General features: G+C 38.2%; 2 protein-coding genes across 21 annotated transcripts in view; both read right to left on the bottom strand.

Moving 5' to 3' along the window:
• LOC127510393 (scavenger receptor cysteine-rich type 1 protein M130-like) overlaps window positions 1–23,163 on the bottom strand; it is a 149,868-nt gene that overhangs the window by 25,974 nt on the left and 100,731 nt on the right. Inside the window, exon 14 of the mRNA XM_051889884.1 lies at window positions 20,713–20,785. Within this exon, the coding sequence (XP_051745844.1) occupies window positions 20,713–20,785 (73 nt within the window). The remainder of the gene's footprint in view (window positions 1–20,712; window positions 20,786–23,163) is intronic.
• Window positions 1–23,163, bottom strand: part of LOC127510388 (deleted in malignant brain tumors 1 protein-like) — a 103,806-nt gene that overhangs the window by 7,036 nt on the left and 73,607 nt on the right. For 14 of the 20 annotated variants that reach the window (XM_051889869.1, XM_051889868.1, XM_051889862.1 and 11 more), the window contains 4 exons: window positions 16,006–16,053; window positions 1,868–2,058; window positions 1,603–1,634; window positions 95–409 (listed from right to left, as the gene is read on the bottom strand). In XM_051889869.1, the coding sequence (XP_051745829.1) occupies window positions 95–409; window positions 1,603–1,615 (328 nt within the window). In that variant the 5' untranslated portion in view covers window positions 1,616–1,634; window positions 1,868–2,058; window positions 16,006–16,053. Of the gene's footprint in view, window positions 1–94; window positions 410–1,602; window positions 1,635–1,867; window positions 2,059–2,238; window positions 3,379–15,610; window positions 15,802–16,005; window positions 16,054–23,163 lie in introns of those variants that run through there. The other 6 variants (XM_051889857.1, XM_051889872.1, XM_051889860.1 and 3 more) reach the window with 5 other exon arrangements.

Genomic DNA, 23,163 nt, shown 5'->3' with positions numbered 1-23,163 from the left:
CTCATTTTTATTTTAGTCTTTGAATGAAACTAATAAGAAAGCACAAATGTCTTACCTAAATACTGTATGACTTAGAATATGTAAAATACTTTACCTGAGCAGATGACCCCAGCATCTTTAGTATGATCACAGTTGCGTTTATCCCATCCCAATCCCCCACAGTTCTTCAGTGTAGATTCCGATCCAGTACACATGACATAACTCATCCAGACTGGTCCTGATCCTTGTCCAAAATGAGCATCACCCAGAGCATCTACAGGTTCTCCACAGTTCAGCTCTCTACACACCACTGCAGCATCTTTAAGGTCCCAGAAATCATCACACACTGTTCCCCACTGACCTCTATGAAGAACCTCCACTCTACCAGAACAGCGACTGTGACCACCAACCAACCTCACAGACACATGGACTAAACATTGAGAAAAAGCAAAAGAAAGATGGAGATGGAGCTTTAGCTATTTAAATGGTATTATATAAAGGAATTGCGTGATAGGTGCCATGCATTATTCTTTTTTTCAGTCAACGTGATGGACTGAGATATCTGTATGGTTATTATATACTGATGAGCTAAAACATTATGACTAGTCACAGGTGAAGCAAATATCGTTGATCATCTCCTAACAAGACACATATTAAGATCTGAGTAGATTAAATGGTAATCAAACTGTCAATTCTAGCAAACAATGTGTTGGATGCAGGAGAAATAAAGATAATAAAGATCTGAGCAACTTTGACAAGGGCTTATGGCAAGGTGACTGGATCAGAGTATCTCTTAAACGGCAATGAATGGGGCCGCATAGACGCAGACCAAACAGGGTGCTTATGATGACCCCTGTCCACCGTCGAAAGCATCTACAATGGACACGCGAGCATCAGAACTGGACCTTGGAGCAGTGGAACAAGGTCGCCTGGTCCGATGAGTCCCGTTTTCTTTTGCATCATGTGGATGGCCATGTATATGTGTGCCATTTACCTGGGGAAGTGATGGTACCAGGATGCACTATGGGATGATGACAGGCCGGTGGAGGGAGTGTGATGCTCTGGACAAAGTTCTATATGGGTCCAGTCATTCACGTGGATGTAAATTTGACACGTGCTACCTACCTAAACATTGTTGCAGACCAGGTACACCCCTTCATGACAATGGTGTTCTCTGGCAGCAGTGGCCTCATTCAGCAGGTTAATGCACCCTGTCACACTGCACACATTGTTCAGGAATGGTTTGAGGAACATGATAAAGAATTCAAGGTGTTGCTCTGGCCTCCAAACTCCCAGATCTCGGTCTAACTGAGAATCTATGGGATGTGCTGGACCAACAAGTTCGATCCACGGATGAAAGGCAAGAGGACTTAAAGGATCTGCTGCTAACGCCTTGGTGCCAGATACCACAGCACACCTTCAGGGGTCTTATTGAGACCATGCCTCAGCGGGTCGGAGCTGTTTTGGCAGCATGTGGAGGACATATTAGGCATATTAGGAGGACCAAAAGCATATTAGGCAGGTGGTCATAACATTTTGGCTCATCTGTCTTTTGTGATGATGTTTGATATGCAGTTAAATAGTTTGCAGCTGACCAGAGAAAATGTGTACAAAATTACATACTTTTTTTTGCCATGTGAAAACTGAGCAGAGATCTAATGAAAACAAGAGAGGAAAAACAATAATGCAAGCCTCTTACGGTTTCTGTAATAATAATAATAATAATAATAATAATGAAAAAAATCCTTATTATGCATTATTTTTATTATTATATTGTTGTTTGAGAAATCACATTGCAGGCAAGCTTAATTTTAAGTATTTAAAGAACATAATAATCTGAGAACATTTCTGGAATTAACTTCACCTCTTTAATTTCATGTGTACTTACCAGCTGTGATGAGTTTTACAGCTGTAGTCAGTAAAATGAGTGTCAGGCATCTCTCCATCTCTCTCTGCTTGATTAATTCAACATCCAGTTCAAGCTTCTCCGCACTGATGATACAGAAGTACAGGCATCCTCTCACACCCCTTAATGAGAGAGAAAGAGGTCCAACACCCTCCAATCACACTCGCTGTTACCTTATTAGACACAACAGAGGAAACCATCAAACAACTTCAGTGACAAATCAGACGAGGCTTTTATGACTTTCTCCATATATATCAAACTGTCAGCGCTGATGAACTCCTCCTCCCCACCCATCAAGACGCCTCACTGAGGGGATGCACACACACGCACACACACACACACACTTGACTTACAGGAGACAGGAAACTCTCCAGTTTATTTGCAGCATCAAAGCCCAACACCTGCAGAGACGAGATAAAAGCACTGATAACTAACTGTAAATGTCCTAAAATGTCTATTAGCATACACATTTGTTAGCATGACATTAACACGTAATAAACATAACTCTTTAAAATAAATACTTTTGCATAATTAAAAAAAAAGTTAAAAAGAGGCAGAAAAAACCTTCTCCTTAAAATTAATTTTGTGAAAAATTTCATCACTGTCTCAAAATTATTCTTGTTACTAATGTGAAATGTACTCCTATCGCACAAAAGTGGTTTGTTTCAAATGGCCCACAAAAACCATAATTGTCAAAGTGAACTGAGCTTGTAGTTCACCTTGTGTCCAACAGAGAGAGCCCGTTTGCTACATTTCTGCTAAAGCTCCCTTGTATAGAGTGGTGCATGGATGATGTATTTTTGTAGGCCAAAACCCAGAAACATGTTAGCATTTTAGCATCTCCAGTTCCATCATCCTGAAGTCAGTGGGTTTTTTGAATGGGTTTTTGATTAAATGGGGGTTTTAATTTTGATTAAAATAGGGTCTGTGGTTAACATAAGCTCAAGATATTTTCATGTTTTATTCAATGATATAAAATACATCATTATTACAATCTTGTGATTTTTTATAAGCTTTTACTTGTCTTGTAAAATTCTGATGCTAACAAGTGGCTAAATGGGACAACAGAGGTTGTCTGGGACATTGAACGTCATCAGCTAAACAGGTAAACTCATCTACTCACTAGTCTGCTTTCACAGCCTTGTTGTGTTTATAATTGCACTCCAGCAAACTACAACTTGAACTTTTAGGGAAATGTTTTTAAACAAATACTGAAAAAGTTGTTGAAAGCTTAATGATGGTGACGCTGAAGTCATGCACAAAACATGTAAGGTCTCTTCCTGTCTATATTTTAATGGTTCTTGTCCAAAATGTTTGGCAATGTGGACCAGATCTTTTGCCATTTAGCTCTTAGTCTTGAGAGAAGAAAGTACAAATACAATGTTTGTAAACTTACATTATGGGGCAGTTTCCTGGACAGAGATTAAGCCTAGTCCTAGACTAAAATGACCTTTTATAATCAGATTAACAGAAATCTGCTTTCTCTGCCATGGTTTTAAATAGTTCTAGACTTAGGCCCAATCCCATTTCTAACCCTTATTACCCCTTCCCTTCCCCCTACCCCTTCAAGTGAACGCGCAAAACGAAGGGGTAGGGGAAAGGGAAGGGGTAATAAGGGTTAGAAATGGGATTGGGCCTAAGTCTAGAACTGTCTCGATTCTCTTTTGGCTGGAGTGGTAGGGATAAGGGGAAGGGCCAGATAGCCCTTCAAATGAAGATTTTTTCGGGACCACACTTCGAACGAAGGGGTATGAGAAATTTCCCTGCATACACCGGCTACCGTGCTGCTAGAATGCGTTTAGTGATCATGGTAGTGATATTTCCACTCAGGATTGATCACGTGTGTTACCTGGCTGCCAGTTTCTCGGTAACTTGCTAAACGCGCTATTTGAATGATGTGAACACACATGAATTATACAGTTAAAAGAAATATCTGGTCATCCTTCATTGCGCAGTTGCTATTTACATCTCGTATCGTCTGTAAACTCGTGCGTTAGCAAGGCAACAACTGACTCATTTGTATTACATTGCAAAGAGCTCCGTTATCGCAGCACCACAGTAGAAAACGAAACCATATCCGTACCGGCCGGCTCGGCACAGAATGGAATGCTTAAACAAACAGCTTGGCCCGATGGAAAAGCGGCTCCACCGGTCTTGTACGTTCTGTATCATTCTGTATCATCTTGGGAAACTCGAAGGCTCATACGTTTTCGAACTGAAACAGAGCATCGTTTTCTTAAGTCCAAAATACAGCGCAAAACAACGTTGGAAGTGAGTAATCTGTTAAACGTGCTCGCGCCTGATTTCTGTTGATATGCGCACTTCATTGCTGTTCATATTGGTTAAATGTTACAGGACACTAATAAAAGAAACTAGGTATGATGATGTATTTATTAATTTATTTTTAAATAAGTAAAGCAAGTTACTTTGTTTTCCCATATTACACAAACATTCAATAATTAAATTTTAAATTAAGCAAATATATGTATTTGATCTCACTCTATTTACCAATGTCTTTGCTGCCGTTTCACACACACACACACACACACACACACACACACACACACACACACACACACACACACACACACACACACACACATTATATATATATATTTATATAAATAAATTTCTCAAAACTTCAAGAGGAGTTTAATGAATGTTATACCAGAAAAAAAAAGAAAAGAAAAAAAAAACAATATGCATAAAATATATATATATATATTAAAATAAAATATTAAAACATAAAATCAATTTTAGGAAGTTACCCTTCATACATAATTTTTGTCTAAATAAAATGTTAAATATTTGAAGAACTCCTAACTTCAGAAAAGATGAAATCACTTTTATTTATTCGCTAAAAGCAGTTATAAGTTCAAAATACATTTACAAAAAAAGCGCCATGTGCAATAATCTTTCCTTTCAATAGAATAACTGTTTTCATTGAGCAGAAGAGCATGTTGGTCATTTTGTCTTGTATGGGCTTCTGATCCTCAGAAACTCGATGCATGTGCAGAGCTTGAAACGTTACTAATGATGATATGCTTTTTATTTTTTAAATAATCAAAAATGTGCGAATAATACAAGAACATAAAATACCCTGTCTGTTTTATTTATCTCTTCTATATATATTTCCAGTTTGTTTGCTGCATGTTTTGAATTGAAGTCCATGTTTTCTATTAATGCTTCAACTGTAACAATGGTGAACTGAAACTAAAACTTAATAGTATGTATCATTTAAACTAATTGCTGAGACAATTAAAAGCAGTAAAAGACTGTGAGGTGGTGTGTGTGGTCACAAACTGAACATAGCCCCTCCCTGTTTTCTTGGTTCCTCCCTCAAATAATCATAGCCTGCTGTTTGAAAACAAGAACAAAATCTTGTATCAATACATGATTAATGTGCACATCAACATTTGTATTTGCAATTTCTAGTTATAAAATCTAAACATATTGTGTGAGATAAACGGGTCACAATAACTTACCTAACAAGTCTCTCGCATCTTCACTGATATTCCTCACATCATCTACTCCTTCAGACTGCATTCTGATATAAATGTATCAATCATTAAATGAACACAATCTAACACTGCACTTGAAAACACACTACAATGTATAAAAATTATAATACAATAAGTATAAAGTATAATTTATATAATAATATAATTTGGAAAGAAAAATCACTGTATCAGACTATCTAGATTCTAAAAGAGTAAAATGAAACCCACCGTCTTATGATGACAACATCATCATAGCTTTCTGATATGTCATCTGCAATAAAATAATGAAAAATGAAATGTGATAGGCCTAATCAAATGACCATTTATAATAACATCAAATACACATAATACACTTGAATTATAAAAAATATAATTAAAATACACAAAATATACATGCATATTCAAATAATATTAATAATTAAAGAAATAAACCTGTAGCACGATGTCTCAATCCAACAGTGATTACATCATCATAATTATCTGTTTGAAATTGTTGTTCTTCTAAATAAGTTAAAAGAAAGAGGAAAAACAAACTGATTTCACTGTTTACAGGCCCAATAAGTTTAACATGAAGTGAAATCCTGTGATCAGTCACTGACCTGTTGGACCTTCAGTGGTAGTGACATCACTATAGTAGTCAGGTGTGACTCCTACTGCAGATTCTGATATTAAAAAAAGTGCAATAAACATTTTCATAAAAAATAATTAAAACTGCTCCATTCTGTTTTACTGTAAAAATTAAATATGGATTATGTTATACTGGATTTTTATTTATTTAAGATATTTAACATTCAGTAATGTTAACTTGGTAAGTGAATGATTTTGATTCATTTCACTTGTTTCTATGTAGCATGTAATATTATATTTCAGTCCTCTAACCTGAAAGAAAATTATCAGCATCTTCATACCCAGAATACTGTTCTTCAGAAAGGACACTTCCTGTTATAAAGGAGTAGAACCATAAAAATATGTTTACAATCACAAACCAACTAAAATTCCTTCTTTTGGATCATTTAGCACTAACCTTACATCATTTGACATCAAATGACACACAAAAGGTCCCACAAATAAATCTATGCAATTTACTCCAATCACTCCACTGATTAAAGTGATTACCCTATTGATCTCCTAAATCAGACACTCGGACACTTACTCACCTCTATGAGTGAAGAGACGGTGTCTATTAGTGGGTCTGTGAATCTCCTCATAAATGGCATCAGTGTTCTTAAAGAGAGCTGTGAGTGTAGAGAGACAAACCTGCTGTCAGTTCACAACACATGACTGATCACACACTGAATAAGACACAATATGACAGTCTCTGGATCTCTCCTACCTCTCCTCATCACTCTGTTCTGCTGAATCAGTATAAGCAGTGGCACTAAGAGCAGTAAGAGCACAACTCCCAGTACAATCACAAGCACAGAGAGAGACGCTGCTGGAGGAGTTTGTGGACGAGAGACTGATGTTGAGCTCACTGTCTGAGAAACTGGAGGAGAAGATGATGTTGTTGTGGCAGGAGTAGTGGACACTGACAAATCTGGCAAAACAGACACAAACACATTCAAAATCATGCAAATAAACAAATAGTATTAGCATTAAAATGATGTAAAAATGACTAATATTGTTCAGTGTTTTGCTGTGACCTGCACAGGTGAGTCCAGCGTGCTCTTTGTGGGAGCAGTCAGTGTGGTTCTTCAGGGAGAGAGGACAGTCCCACAGGTGAATCTCATTCCCTCTGCACTCGACTCTGTTCAGCCACACAACACCTTCACCAGCACCAAAGGCTGAATTCCCATCAGCCCTCAGTGCTGCTCCACAACCCAGCTGCCTGCAGACCACCTGAGCATCGCTGATGTCCCACAGATCATCACAGACCGAGCCCCACACAGCGTTATGATACACCTCCAGCCTCCCAGAGCACCGGCCCTTCCCTCCACTCAGTCTGAGAGGAACATGTTCTAAAATCACAGACAAGTAGACATTATTATTGGCCAACAGAGTTCTACCTACAGTGGGGTATGTGTGTGGTGTGATATTAAATTCTGTTGGTGTACCCAGAACAAAAATCACATACATACATCACATATGGCTGTTTTGATTTTTATGTTCTTCTACATCAAATGAACTTACTGTTCACTACAGTAGAAGTCATACACTGTCTCTGATGTGGAGATGTGGAGCAAGACAAATGAGGGGACTCATGACTCTCCTGTTCTGTAATCACAATCACAATATAATATACACAATTAATATAAAGGAATACTGCTGTTTTTTAGTGATGGAAATAGCATTGGTCTTACCTGAGCAGAAGATTTTGGCCACTTCATCACTGTCACAGTCATTCTGTCCCCAGGGTAAAGATGGACACTGCCATAGATTTGAATCATGTGGTCGACATTTCATTTCATCCAACCAGTTACGAGCTGATTCCACTCTTGGTGTAGAATCGGACAAAACACCAGATCTTCCACAGTTCAGCTCTTGACAGATCAGACTCGCTGTGTCTCTGTCCATCTTATTGTAACACACATTACCCCAGGATCCATTGTAGAAAACCTCCACATTTCCTTCACAGCCCTCAGTTAACCTGATCTCTTTAAACTCTATACAGAAGTAAAAAAATAAAAAGAAAGAAAAGAAAAAAAAAGTTCATTTTAAAAGTGTGAGCATTATGGGTGTGTAAATGTGTTGAAGTTTCTACAAATTGTAAGTTTAATTTAAACATATATATATATATATATATACAGTATAGCACCATGTTTACCTGAGCACACAACTCCTACATCCTCCTTGTGTTGACAGTCATGTTTTCCCCAGCCTGGAGAAGAGCACTTCCACAGGGACGTCTCATTCCCCTCACACTCCACCTCATCCAGCCATATGGGTCCAGAACCAGGACCAAACCAGGCTGGTACCTGCTGGTTACTGAGGGCCACTCCACACTGCAGCTGTCTGCACACCACATGGGCATCTTTAATATCCCAGGAGTCATCACACACTGTCCCCCATGAGCCACTGTGAAAAACCTCCAGCCTCCCTGCACAGTCTCCCCCAGAACCCACCAGCCTGATGGACCCGCGACCTGATATTCAGAGAAAGAAAAAAACATTAGTGATCAATAACAACTGAAGAATCTGCCCAGATGTTGCTTTTCTCACCAAGGCAGGTGATTGACAGCTGTTGTGTGGAGCTGCAGTTGAGAGTTTGTGGAGAGCTGCAGTTCCCCAGATGAGCTTCACTCCCAGAGCACTGGAAGTCCGTCACACACTCATGACTGTGTTCAGGACTGGATGAAGAGGAGCCGGAGAAGTTCAGCACAGAGCCACAGCCCAGCTGTCTGCAGACCACAGAGGATTCAGTGAGACTCCAGGAGTCCAGCAGAACTCTCCTCCAGACCTGATGGATGGAAACTTCCACCTCCCCCTCACACTGTCTCTCTCCAGACAACCGCACCAGACCATCATGAACAGCCAGAGAGGAATCTGGAGAGAATATCTCATGTTTTACTAAAATAAGAATTGTGTTAGAACACAGTGAAAAAGTGCTCATATATTAAAGAGTTTTTCCAGTAGCATAATGCTCTCAGTGTCAAATAAGCTCACCAGAGCAGATGACTCCAACATCTCGTCTATGAGAACATTCAGCTCGACTCCATGAAGAGATGGAACATTCTGAGAGTTTTGTTTCATTCCCATCACAATCAAATACATCAACCCAGATTTCACCCCTTCCCTCTCCAAACCAGTCTGATCCCACAACAGACACAGCCATCCCACAATTCAGCTGTCTACAGAGGACACTGGCAGTGCTCATATCCCAGCATGCATCACACACTGTGCCCCACTTATTGATGAACCGAAGCTCCACTCTTCCAGAACAAGAGTCTGAACCATTCATCAGTTTGGACTCTGTGTAACCTGAATAAAGAACATAGAAGTTAAAATAAAGTATAATGCAGCTGAAAGAGAAGACATACTGTACCAAATACAAAGAGAATATTTATAATTTACCTGAACAGATCAGTCCCACAATGTTGTCACTGGTGCAGCTGTGTTTGTGTGATGATGATATTGAGCAAAATGAAATCTGGGATTCATTTCCTCTGCACTGAATCTCTTGTGTCCACATCTGAGTGTCTCCTTTGCCAAAAGCATCTTCTCCCAGCACCTGTACAGGAGCCCCACAGTCCAGATCTCTACACACAACCTCTGCATCCTGCTGGTCAAAGGCAGCAGCACACACTGAAACCCACGTCTGATTATCAAGTATCTCTAACCTCCCAGAGCAGAGGTGAGATCCATTAACGAGTCTGGAAGCTTTATGACCTGTTCATATTACAGGAATGACAGAGCACAGACAAAAAAAAATGCTTGACAGTTATATACAATAACCATACAAACATTTACAGTTTTCCAAACAAAATATTCTTTACGTCAACACAAATTCTTGGGCAATCAGTTAAATTACTTACCCGAACAGATGACACCAGCATCATAATTGTGAGTACACGCATGTATGCTCCATCCTCCTGACCCACAGTTCTTCAGTGTAGGCTCTGATCCAGCACAAAATGTACCACCCATCCAGATTGGTCCTGATCCTGGTCCAAAATGAGCATCACTCAGAGCATCTACAGGTTCTCCACAGTCCAGCTCTCTACACACCACTGCAGCTTCAGTCATATCCCAGCCATCATCACACACTGTTCCCCACTGACCTCTATGAAGAATCTCCACTCTACCAGCACAGCGACTGTGACCACCAACCAACCTCACATTCTTTTTATCTAAGTGACAGAAAAACACAGATAGAGACTATGCATGCTTCTCCATACTAGTTCACGTATCAGTATATTGTCTAAACAAATTCGGGCACGGGTAAAGCATACTGGCTCACTACACTTTCGGACACTGATCACTCAATTTCTGGTGACATGACTTGGTGCTTGTGTCGTCACCCTTGGTGTTTATTAACAACACACAGGACCAATATCTTTCTTTTTTTTTATGCTGTTTAAAGTATGTCATGAAATATACGTTGATGGTTGTTATATATATGCAACATTTAAGTCAAATTTTAATTTTATAATACCTATCTGCTGATGTTTATGCTGACATTTCATTAAATAATGGTTTGACTTTTCAAATCTTCTATCGCATGTCATGATAATATTGTGTTAATATTGTGTTGGTTCATGTTATTTGTTTTGTACTTAAGAATTTCCATTAAGGGAACATAGTGAGCATCTGGTTTTTGGAGTGCATTGTGGGATTTCTAGGGAGTGAACATTCCAGTGCACTCAAAGGATTTTGTGATTGAAACAGCCTTTAAAATGGCTGGCTCCCTGGTCAGTGTTCTAGGGAGCTGACTGAGACACACCCTATGAGTAAAAGGTGTGATATTACTATCATATTCTTTTAACTCACCAGCACAGAACAGCCTCTGGTAATTATCATGTGAACAGCTGTTTTTGTGAAAGGATGTTGGACAGAAGTGAATCTGAGACTCATTTCCTCTGCACTGAATCTCTTGTGTCCACATCTGAGCGTCTCCTTTTCCAAAAGCATCTTCTCCCAGCACCTGTACAGGAGCCCCACAGTCCAGCTCTCTACACACAACCTCTGCATCCTGCTGGTCAAAGGCAGCAGCACACACTGAAACCCACGTCTGATCATCAAGAACTTCAATTCTCCCAGAGCAGCTGGAGTTTCCAATAAGCCTGACACCTGAAGTAGCAAGAGATAAGAAACGTTCCAGTTCTGTTTGCTATCTATGTGTAATTTTTGTCATTATTGGTCTCCCACAAAGCACCACTTATTAATGTGAAAGGAGTAAAATAATCAAATTACTCAATCTCATGTCAATCCAAACTCATCTTTCATTCTTTCATGGAACATAAAAAGGGGAATTTTACAGAATATCCTGGTGCTCTTTTCAATATAATGAAAGTAAAATAATTAATAAATAAATACATTTTGTGCTCCACAGAACAACGTCATATAGGTTTGAAAAGACACAAAGTAAATGATGACGGAGTTTTCATTTTTTGGTGAACTATCTCTTTGAAGCAGGTGGTTTATCAGTGATATAAATTTAGGACAGGGTTTGGAGGAGTTTACCTGAGCAGATGACTCCTGCATCTTTTGTATGATCACAGTTATAAAAACCCCAATTTACTGTTCCACAGTTCTTCAGTGTAGATTCTGATCCAGAACATAACTTGCGATTTTTCCAGATTGGTCCTGATCCTGGTCCAAAGTGAGCACCACCCAGAGCATCTACAGGTTCTCCACAGTCCAGCTCTCTACACACCACTGCAGCATCAGCTATATCCCAGAAAAGATCACACACTGTTCCCCACTGACCTCTATGAAGAACCTCCACTCTACCAGCACAGCGGCTGTGACCACCAACCAACCTCACTCTCATAATGTCTATATAAAGAATAAAGAGGGAGTAAAGACATATGGACAAAGGGAAAGAACGAGGGGGAAAGTATCACACAAAGAAAATTAAATTAATGTATATTTAGTGTAGTTTTTGGGAACATTAACATTTGATTTCAGTTTATTAAAAAATGCTCAAACCTGTACACACCAAGCCAACATCATTTTCATATGAACAGGTGTTTTTATGTGATGGTGATGTTGGGCAGAGGTGAATCTGAGACTCATTTCCTCTACACTGAATCTCTTGTGTCCACATCTGAGCGTCTCCTTTGCCAAAAGCATCTTCTCCCAGCACCTGTACAGGAGCCCCACAGTCCAGCTCTCTACACACAACCTCTGCATCCTGCTGGTCAAAGGCAGCATCACACACTGAAACCCACGTCTGATCATCAAGTATCTCTAACCTCCCAGAGCAGCGAGAACCTCCAACCAGCCTGACTTCTGAAAGAACAACACAGGAAAGAACAAAATTTTAAGTTTAAACTTCAATAATGAATCAGTCATATAATGAGAAATCATATTTTCTTTTATCTTATGAAATAAAAGATATTTAAAGTGAAAACATATTATACATGTCAGCAAAACTTTTTCCAGTCCAAAAAGGCCTTTACAGTAAACTTCAAAAACGGCTCATATAGAAAAAAGCGAATAGTTATAGGTTTCTGTAAAAATCTGCCCACATTTTCATGTCAACAATATCTATGAATGAATCCATTCAGAGCATTACATTAAAATGTATTATTAGAAACAAGCTCCCTGTTTATTACAGCCTAATTTAACAGTTTGTGTGGCCAAAAAGAAGGTGGAAAATGGTACCGAAAAATGAAATTATGACTGCTTTTGGTGTAATTGTTTTGCACATTAAGACAGGATTTTTAGCTTTAGCTTACCCGAACAAATGACTTGAGCGCTCTTATTAAGACACACATCAGATTCAGTTGGTTTTAAGAATCCACATTTCTTAAGTGTTGACTCTGAGCCAGTACACATTGCATTTTTCATCCAAAACAGTTTTGATTCCAGTCCAAAATGAACATCATACAGAGCATCTACAGGTTCTCCACAGTCCAGCTCTCTACACACCACTGCAGCATCAGCCAAATCCCAACCAGCACCACACACTGTTCCCCACTGACCTCTATGAAGAACCTCCACTCTACCAGCACAGTGACTGTGACCACCAACCAACCTCACATTTATTATGTCTGTGAATGTAATAGAAAAAGCTAGTGTAAATTTAAAATGTTATAATAAAATGAAATTAATGTGTTTTGTTGTACTTTAAACTCTTACCAGTACACAGCAAACCAATGCTATGTTCATGTGAACAGCTGTTTTCAAGTGATGGTGATGTTGGACAGAGGTGAATCTGAGACTCATTTCCTCTGCACTGAATCTCTTGTGTCCACATCTGAGCATCTCCTTTGCCAAGAGTATCTTCTCCCAGCACCTGTACAGGAGCCCCACAGTCCAGCTCTCTACACACAACCTCTGCATCCTGCTGGTCAAAGGCAGCAGCACACACTGAAACCCATGTCTGATCATCAAGTATCTCTAACCTCCCAGAGCAGCAAGAACCTCCAACCAGCCTGACTTCTAAATAAGACAACAGAGATAAACAAAAGCAAGACTTATTTATGGGGCTTCAAGATAATGATTTGTACATAAAAACCATTTTATTGTTAGTCTTTTAATCAATAAATGATGTAAACACACACACACACACACACAAAACTAATATAAATATGAAATCTATTATTGAAGTCAACATTTTAAAATCAAACTCTTTAAAAATTAGAAGCCAATATGGAAGCACAAAAAATCTTATAAAGATATGAATTTGAATATGTAAAATACTTAATACCTGAGCAGATGACTCCAGCATCTTTAGTATGATCACAGTTGATTTTACCCCATCCTCTTGACCCACAGTTCTTCAGTGTTGACTCTGATCCAGTACACATGACATAACTCATCCAGATTGGTCCTGATCCTTGTCCAAAATGAGCATCACTCAGAGCATCTACAGGTTCTCCACAGTCCAGCTCTCTACACACCACTGCAGCATCAGCCAAATCCCAGTCCTCTCCACACACTGTTCCCCACTGACCTCTATGAAGAACCTCCACTCTACCAGCACAGCGACTGTGACCACCAACCAACCTCACATTCACACCGTCTAAATATTAAGCAGCAACAATGAGAGAGATGAAGGGATGAGAGTTTAATTCATAGCATTACTAAGTGGGACAACTGGCAAAATGGGACACATACGTCTGAATATTTAAAGGAATATTCAGAGTTCAATACAAGTTGAGCTCAATCAACATCATAGGTATGTTAAACAAACAAACAAACAAAAAAAAAATCATGCTGACTGCCTCTTTTTTATTAAAAAAAAAAAAAAAAAAAAAAAAAATTGAGGGTTTAAAGACAGAAATATGAAGCTTTTAATTTTATAAAAGCACTTAAATCAATTATCCTAAAATGCATGTATTATTTCAGCTGTAAATAGTTTAAAACATTAGTACAGGGTTTATACCATTATGTTGTCATGGAAACAAAGTTTTAAAACTGGATATAACTTTGCACAGAAAAGGTTAGTAAGCAATTTTTTCCACACTAAAATCATGTTAACACACATATTGTTTACGTTTTGTTTCTATGTTATTGAGAGAGCGAGTATTTTTAAGATTATGGACTGGCCCCATTGTCTTCAACTGTAAATGTTTCACTGTAACCCAGTTTTTTTTTTTTTTTTTTTTTTTAACGGAGGGACCAGTTGAAATTTATTTTTGAAGTAAACAAAATTATGCCACAAATGATGTCGATTGAGCTTAAACTATATGAAACCTAATGTATTCCTATTATATTTATTTATTTTGCCTCTATAGTTCTTCTGCAGCTGAGCTCTTGGCATTGTGTAAGATCTAACATGGTAACATTAAAAGACCTTTAGGGTTTTTTTTTTTTTTTTTGTCTTGTTTGTCATGATCACAACTTCATTTTCTTGTGATCGTGACATAACATAATATAGTATTTATGCTGCTGGATTGTGAATGAGTGATTATTTTTTACTTTTTTGAAAAAAAAAAAAAAAAAAATGTTAATGGGAGTCACTCAAGCTAACATGTCTGTCACTAATATTTACAAATAAATGTTTATCAAATCAGAACTCCAAATATATGATCAGTTTTGCTGCCACTCAGCTCGAGGGACTGAGATGCCTGTATGATTATAGAAAGATGTTTGAGACATGACGATTAAATCGTTTGCAACCTGAAAAAAGGTGATCAATGCATGATTATTTATTTATTTATTAGATAACAGAAGATTGAGACAACATTTACAACGGTGCTATTACTTGAAAAATCAAATTGTGATCACAAGACAACAAGACAAAAAAACAAAACAAAAAAACAATAAGAATGAATTGCCTCTTACAGTTTCCTTAAATAACAAATATTTACATTATTTTGATAATGATATATTATAATGAATAATAAGAAGACCATCATGTAAAACTTATTTATAGCTCTTTATAAATTGGAGAGAGAGAGAGAGAGAGAGAGAGAGAGAGAGAGAGAGAGAGAGAGAGAGAGAGAGAAATTGCCTGTTAAACACAGGAGCACATTCAAAATATTGTAACAATGCGTTTACACAGACATCTAAAAACACACACACATTACAGTATAGTTTAATTTTAAGTGCTTAAATAACAGTCTGACACCTTCATTTCTAAAAATAATAATCTCTTTAACTTCATGTGTACTTACCAGCTGTGATGAGTTTTACAGCTGTAGTCAGTAAAATGAGTGTCAGGCATCTCTCCATCTCTCTCTGCTTGATTAATTCAACATCCAGTTCAAGCTTCTCCGCACTGATGATACAGAAGTACAGGCATCCTCTCACACCCCTTAATGAGAGAGAAAGAGGTCCAACACCCTCCAATCACACTCGCTGTTACCTTATTAGACACAACAGAGGAAACCATCAAACAACTTCAGTGACAAATCAGACGAGGCTTTTATGACTTTCTCCATATATATCAAACTGTCAGCGCTGATGAACTCCTCCTCCCCACCCATCAAGACACCTCACTGAGGGGATGCACACACACACACACACACACACACACACACACACACACACACACACACACTTGACTTACAGGAGACAGGAAACTCTCCAGTTTATTTACAGCATCAAAGCCCAACACCTGCAGAGACGAGATAAAAGCACTGATAAGTAACTGTAAATGTCCTAAAATGTCTATTAGCATACACATTTGTTAGCATGACATTAACACGTAATAAACATAACTCTTTAAAATAAATACTTTTGCATAATTAAAAAAAAAAAGTTAAAGAGGCAGAAAAGACCTTCTCCTTAAAATTAATTTTGTGAAAAATTTCATCACTGTCTCAAAATTATTCATGTTACTAATGTGAAATGTACTCCTATCGCACAAAAGTGGTTTGTTTCAAATGGCCCACAAAAACCATAATTGTCAAAGTGAAACTGAGCTTGTTGTTCACCTTGTGTCCAGCAGAGAGAGCCCGTTTGCTACATTTCTGCTAAAGCTCCCTTGTATAGAGTGGTGCATGGATGATGTATTTTTGTAGGCCAAAACCCAGAAACATGTTAGCATTTTAGCATCTCCAGTTCCATCATCCTGAAGTTTTTTGAATGGGTTTTTGATTAAATGCTTAAAATAGGGTCTGTGGTTAACATAAGATCAAGATATTTTCATGTTTTATTCAATGATATAAAATACATCATTATTACACTCTTGTGATTTTTTAAAAGCTTTTACTTGTCTTGTAAAATTCTGTTGCTAACAAGTGGCTAAATGGGACAACAGAGGTTGTCTGGGACATTGAACGTCATCAGCTGAACAGGTAAACTCATCTACTCACTAGTCTGCTTTCACAGCCTTGTTGTGTTTATAATTGCACTCCAGCAAACTACAACTTGAACTTTTAGGGAAATGTTTTTAAACAAATACTGAAAAAGTTGTTGAAAGCTTAATGATTACATGCACAAAACATGTAAGGTCTCTTCCTGTCTATATTTTAGTGGTTCTTGTCCAAAATGTTTGGCAATGTGGACCAGATCTTTTGCCATTTAGCCTGTCTTGAGAGAAGAAAGTACAAATACAATGTTTGTAAACTTACATTATGGGGCAGTTTCCTGGACAGAGATTAAGCCTAGTCCTAGACTAAAATGGCCTTTTATAATCAGATTAACAGAAATCTGCTTTCTCTGCCATGGTTTTAAATAGTTCTAGACTTAGGCCCAATCCCATTTCTAACCCTTATTACCCCTTCCCTTTCCCCTACCCCTTCAAGTGAACGCGCAAAACGAAGGGGTAGGGGAAAGGGAAGGGGTAATAAGGGCTAGAAATGGGATTGGGCCTAAGTCTACAACTGTCTCGATTCTCTTTTGGCTGGAGTAGTAGGGATAAGGGCAAGGGCCAGATAGCCCTTCAAATGAAGATTTTTTTGGGACCACACTTTGAACAAAGGGGTATGAGAAATTTCCCTGCATACACCGTGCTGCTAGAATGCGTTTAGTGATCATGGTAGTGATATTTCCACTCAGGATCGATCATGTGTGTTACCTGGCTGCCAGTTTCTCGGTAGCTTGCTAAACACGCTATTTGAATGATGTGAACACACATGAATTATACAGTTAAAAGAAATATCTGGTCATCCTTCATTGCGCAGTTGCTATTTACATCTCGTATCGTCTGTAAACTTCTGTATCATTCTGTATCATCTTGGGAAACTCGAAGGCTCATACGTTTTCGAACTGAAACCGAGCATCGTTTTCTTAAGTCCAAAATACAGCGCAAAACAACGTTGGGAGTGAGTAATCTGTTAAACGTGCTCGCGCCTGATTTCTGTTGATATGCGCACTTCATTGCTGTTCATACTGGTTAAATGTTACAGGACACTAATAAAAGAAACTAGGTATGATGATGTATTTATTAATTTATTTTTAAATAAGTAAAGCAAGTTACTTTGTTTTCCCATATTACACAAACATTCAATAATTAAATTTTAAATGAAGCAAATATATGTATTTGATCTCACTCTATTTACCAATGTCTTTGCTGCCGTTTCACACACACACACACACACACACACACACACACACACACACACACACACACACACACACACACACACACACATTATATATATATTTATATAAATAAATTTCTCAAAACTTCAAGAGGAGTTTAATGAATGTTATACCAGAAAAAAAAAGAAAAGAAAAAAAAGAAAAAACAATATGCATAAAAAAAAATTATTAAAATAAAATATTAAAACATAAAATCAATTTTAGGAAGTTACCCTTCATACATAATTTTTGTCTAAATGAAATGTTAAATATTTGAAGAACTCCTAACTTCAGAAAAGATGAAATCACTTTTATTTATTTGCTAAAAGCAGTTATATACATTTACAAAAAAAGAGCCATGTGCAATAATCTTTCCTTTCAATAGAATAACTGTTTTCATTGAGCAGAAGAGCATGTTGGTCATTTTGTCTTGTATGGGCTTCTGACCCTCAGAAACTCGATGCATGTGCAGAGCTTGAAACGTTACTAATGATGATATGCTTTTTATTTTTTAAATAATCAAAAATGTGCGAATAATACAAGAACATAAAATACCCTGTCTGTTTTATTTATCTCTTCTATATATATTTCCAGTTTGTTTGCTGCATGTTTTGAATTGAAGTCCATGTTTTCTATTAATGCTTCAACTGTAACAATGGTGAACTGAAACTAAAACTTAATAGTATGTATCATTTAAACTAATTGCTGAGACAATTAAAAGCAGTAAAAGACTGTGAGGTGGTGTGTGTGGTCACAAACTGAACATAGCCCCTCCCTGTTTTCTTGGTTCCTCCCTCAAATAATCATAGCCTGCTGTTTGAAAACAAGAACAAAATCTTGTATCAATACATGATTAATGTGCACATCAACATTTGTATTTGCAATTTCTAGTTATAAAATCTAAACATATTGTGTGAGATAAACGGGTCACAATAACTTACCTAACAAGTCTCTCGCATCTTCACTGATATTCCTCACATCATCTACTCCTTCAGACTGCATTCTGATATAAATGTATCAATCATTAAATGAACACAATCTAACACTGCACTTGAAAACACACTACAAAATATAAAAAATATAATACAATAAGTATAAAGTATAATTTATATAATAATATAATTTGGAAAGAAACATCACTGTATCAGACTATCTAGATTCGAAAAGAGTAAAATGAAACCCACCGTCTTATGATGACAACATCATCATAGCTTTCTGATATGTCATCTGCAGTAAAATAATGAAAAATGAAATGTGATAGGCCTAATCAAATGACCATTTATAATAACATCAAATACACATAATACACTTGAATTATAAAAAATATAATTAAAATACACAAATTATACATGCATATTCAAATAATATTAATAATTAAAGAAATAAACCTGTAGCACGATGTCTCAATCCAACAGTGATTACATCATCATAATTATCTGTTTGAAATTGTTGTTCTTCTAAATAAGTTAAAAGAAAGAGGAAAAACAAACTGATTTCACTGTTTACAGGCCCAATAAGTTTAACATGAAGTGAAATCCTGTGATCAGTCACTGACCTGTTGGACCTTCAGTGGTAGTAACATCACTATAGTAGTCAGGTGTGACTCCTACTGCAGATTCTGATATTAAAAAAGTGCAATAAACATTTTTATAAAAAATAATGAACACTGTGCTCCATTCTGTTTTACTGTGAATTTTAAAAATAATTACTTTGTATAAAAATTAAATATGGATTATGTTATACTGGATTTTTATTTATTTAAGATATTTAACATTCAGTAATGTTAACTTGGTATGTGAATGATTTTGATTCATTTCACTTGTTTCTATGTAGCATGTAATATTATATTTCAGTCCTCTAACCTGAAAGAAAATTATCAGCATCTTCATACCCAGAATACTGTTCTTCAGAAAGGACACTTCCTGTTATAAAGGAGTAGAACCATAAAAATGTGTTTACAATCACAAACCAACTAAAATCCCTTCTTTTGGATCATTTAGCACTGACCTTACATCACTTGACATCAAATGACACACAAAAGGTCCCAAAAATAAATCTATGCAATTTACTCCACTCACTCCCCTGATTACAGTGATTACCCTATTGATCTCCTAAATCAGACACTCGGACACTTACTCACCTCTATGAGTGAAGAGACGGTGTCTATTAGTGGGTCTGTGAATCTCCTCATAAATGGCATCAGTGTTCTTAGAGAGAGCTGTGAGTGTAGAGAGACAAACCTGCTGTCAGTTCACAACACATGACTGATCACACACTGAATAAGACACAATATGACAGTCTCTGGATCTCTCCTACCTCTCCTCATCACTCTGTTCTGCTGAATCAGTATAAGCAGTGGCACTAAGAGCAGTAAGAGCACAACTCCCAGTACAATCACAAGCACAGAGAGAGACGCTGCTGGAGGAGTTTGTGGAGGAGTGACTGATGTTGAGCTCACTGTCTGAGAAACTGGAGGAGAAGCTGATGTTGGTGTGGCAGGAGTAGTGGACACTGACAAATCTGGCAAAACAGACACAAACACATTCAAAATCATGCCAATAAACAAATAGTATTAGCATTAAAATGATGTAAAAATGACTAATATTGTTCAGTGTTTTGCTGTGACCTGCACAGGTGAGTCCAGCGTGATCTTTGTGGGAGCAGTCAGTGTGGTTCTTCAGGGAGAGAGGACAGTCCCACAGGTGAATCTCATTCCCTCTGCACTCGACTCTGTTCAGCCACACAACACCTTCACCAGCACCAAAGACTGAATTCCCATCAGCCCTCAGTGCTGCTCCACAACCCAGCTGTCTGCAGACCACCTGAGCATCGCTGATGTCCCACAGATCATCACAGACCGAGCCCCACACAGCATTATGATACACCTCCAGCCTCCCAGAGCACCGGCCCTCCCCTCCACTCAGTCTGAGAGGAACATGTTCTAAAATCACAGACAAGTAGACATTATTATTGGCCAACAGAGTTCTACCTACAGTGGGGTATGTGTGTGGTGTGATATTAAATTCTGTTGGTGTACCCAGAACAAAAATCACATACATACATCACATATGGCTGTTTTGATTTTTATGTTCTTCTACATCAAATGAACTTACTGTTCACTACAGTAGAAGTCATACACTGTCTCTGATGTGGAGATGTGGAGCAAGACAAATGAGGGGACTCATGACTCTCCTGTTCTGTAATCACAATCACAATATAATATACACAATTAATATAAAGGAATACTGCTGTTTTTTAGTGATGGAAATAGCATTGGTCTTACCTGAGCAGAAGATTTTGGCCACTTCATCACTGTCACAGTCATTCTGTCCCCAGGGTAAAGATGGACACTGCCATAGATTTGAATCATGTGGTCGACATTTCATTTCATCCAACCAGTTACGAGCTGATTCCACTCTTGGTGTAGAATCGGACAAAACACCAGATCTTCCACAGTTCAGCTCTTGACAGATCAGACTTGCTGTGTCTCTGTCCATCTTATTGTAACATAAATTACCCCAGGATCCATTGTAGAAAACCTCCACATTTCCTTCACAGCCCTCAGTTAACCTGATCTCTTTAAACTCTATACAGAAGTAAAAAAATAAAAAGAAAGAAAAGAAAAAAAAAGTTCATTTTAAAAGTGTGAGCATTATGGGTGTGTAAATGTGTTGACGTTTCTACAAATTGTAAGTTTAATTTAAACATATATATATATATATATATATATACAGTATAGCACCATGTTTACCTGAGCACACAACTCCTACATCCTCCTTGTGTTGACAGTCATGTTTTCCCCAGCCTGGAGAAGAGCAGCTCCACAGGGACGTCTCATTCCCCTCACACCCCACCTCATCCAGCCATATGGGTCCAGAACCAGGACCAAACCAGGCTGGTACCTGCTGGTTACTGAGGGCCACTCCACACTGCAGCTGTCTGCACACCACATGGGCATCTTTAATATCCCAGGAGTCATCACACACTGTCCCCCATGAGCCACTGTGAAAAACCTCCAGCCTCCCTGCACAGTCTCCCCCAGAACCCACCAGTCTGATGGACCCGCGACCTGATATTCAGAGAAAGAAAAACACATTAGTGATCACTAACAACTGAAGAATCTGCCCAGATGTTGCTTTTCTCACCAAGGCAGGTGATTGACAGCTGTTGTGTGGAGCTGCAGTTGAGAGTTTGTGGAGAGCTGCAGTTCCCCAGATGAGCTTCACTCCCAGAGCACTGGAAGCCCGTCACACACTCATGACTGTGTTCAGGACTGGATGAAGAGGAGCCGGAGAAGTTCAGCACAGAGCCACAGCCCAGCTGTCTGCAGACCACAGAGGATTCAGTGAGACTCCAGGAGTCCAGCAGAACTCTCCTCCAGACCTGATGGATGGAAACTTCCACCTCCCCCTCACACTGTCTCTCTCCAGACAACCGCACCAGACCGTCATGAACAGCCAGAGAGGAATCTGAGGAGAAATTCTTATGTTTTACTAAAATATATCGAGTTTGAGATTGTTTTACATCAGTATTACAGTTTACATGATAAAGTCAGAAATAAATGAAAGGACTCACCAGAGCAGATGACTCCAACATCTCGTCTATGAGAACATTCAGCTCGACTCCATGAAGAGATGGAACATTCTGAGAGTTTTGTTTCATTCCCGTCACAATCAAACACATCAGCCCAGATTTCACCACTTCCTTTGCCAAACCAGTCTGATCCCACAACAGACACAGCAATCCCACAATTCAGCTGTCTACAGAGGACACTGGCAGCTCTCATATCCCAGCATGCATCGCACACTGTGCCCCACTTATTGATGAACCAAAGCTCCACTCTTCCAGAACAGGAGTCTGAACTGTTTACCAGCCTGAGATCTGTGTAACCTGTGCACACACACACACACACACACACACACACACACACACACACACACACACACACACACAAAAAACTTTTGTCATTACAAGACCCAATACAGATCTATGATACAGCATACTGTATCTTGACTGTGAAAAACATTTTATGTGTGTGATGTAAAGAGGGGTCAAATAATTCTTAAAGATACACTATGTAGATACCATTTTTGCCCCTGTATTGGTTAAAAAATAAACCTGCATGTATTTACAGAATAACATTGTTTGGGTGGGAACCCACAGGCAGAAACATAAATATGTGCCTATGAATCACGGTTTG

Source organism: Ctenopharyngodon idella, chromosome 4 (assembly GCF_019924925.1).
Source record: "Ctenopharyngodon idella isolate HZGC_01 chromosome 4, HZGC01, whole genome shotgun sequence".
In the NCBI taxonomy this organism is placed as follows: domain Eukaryota; kingdom Metazoa; phylum Chordata; class Actinopteri; order Cypriniformes; family Xenocyprididae; genus Ctenopharyngodon; species Ctenopharyngodon idella.
The sequence above is the reverse complement of the archived record's forward strand: the minus strand, read 5'-3'. Positions and strand labels throughout refer to the sequence as shown.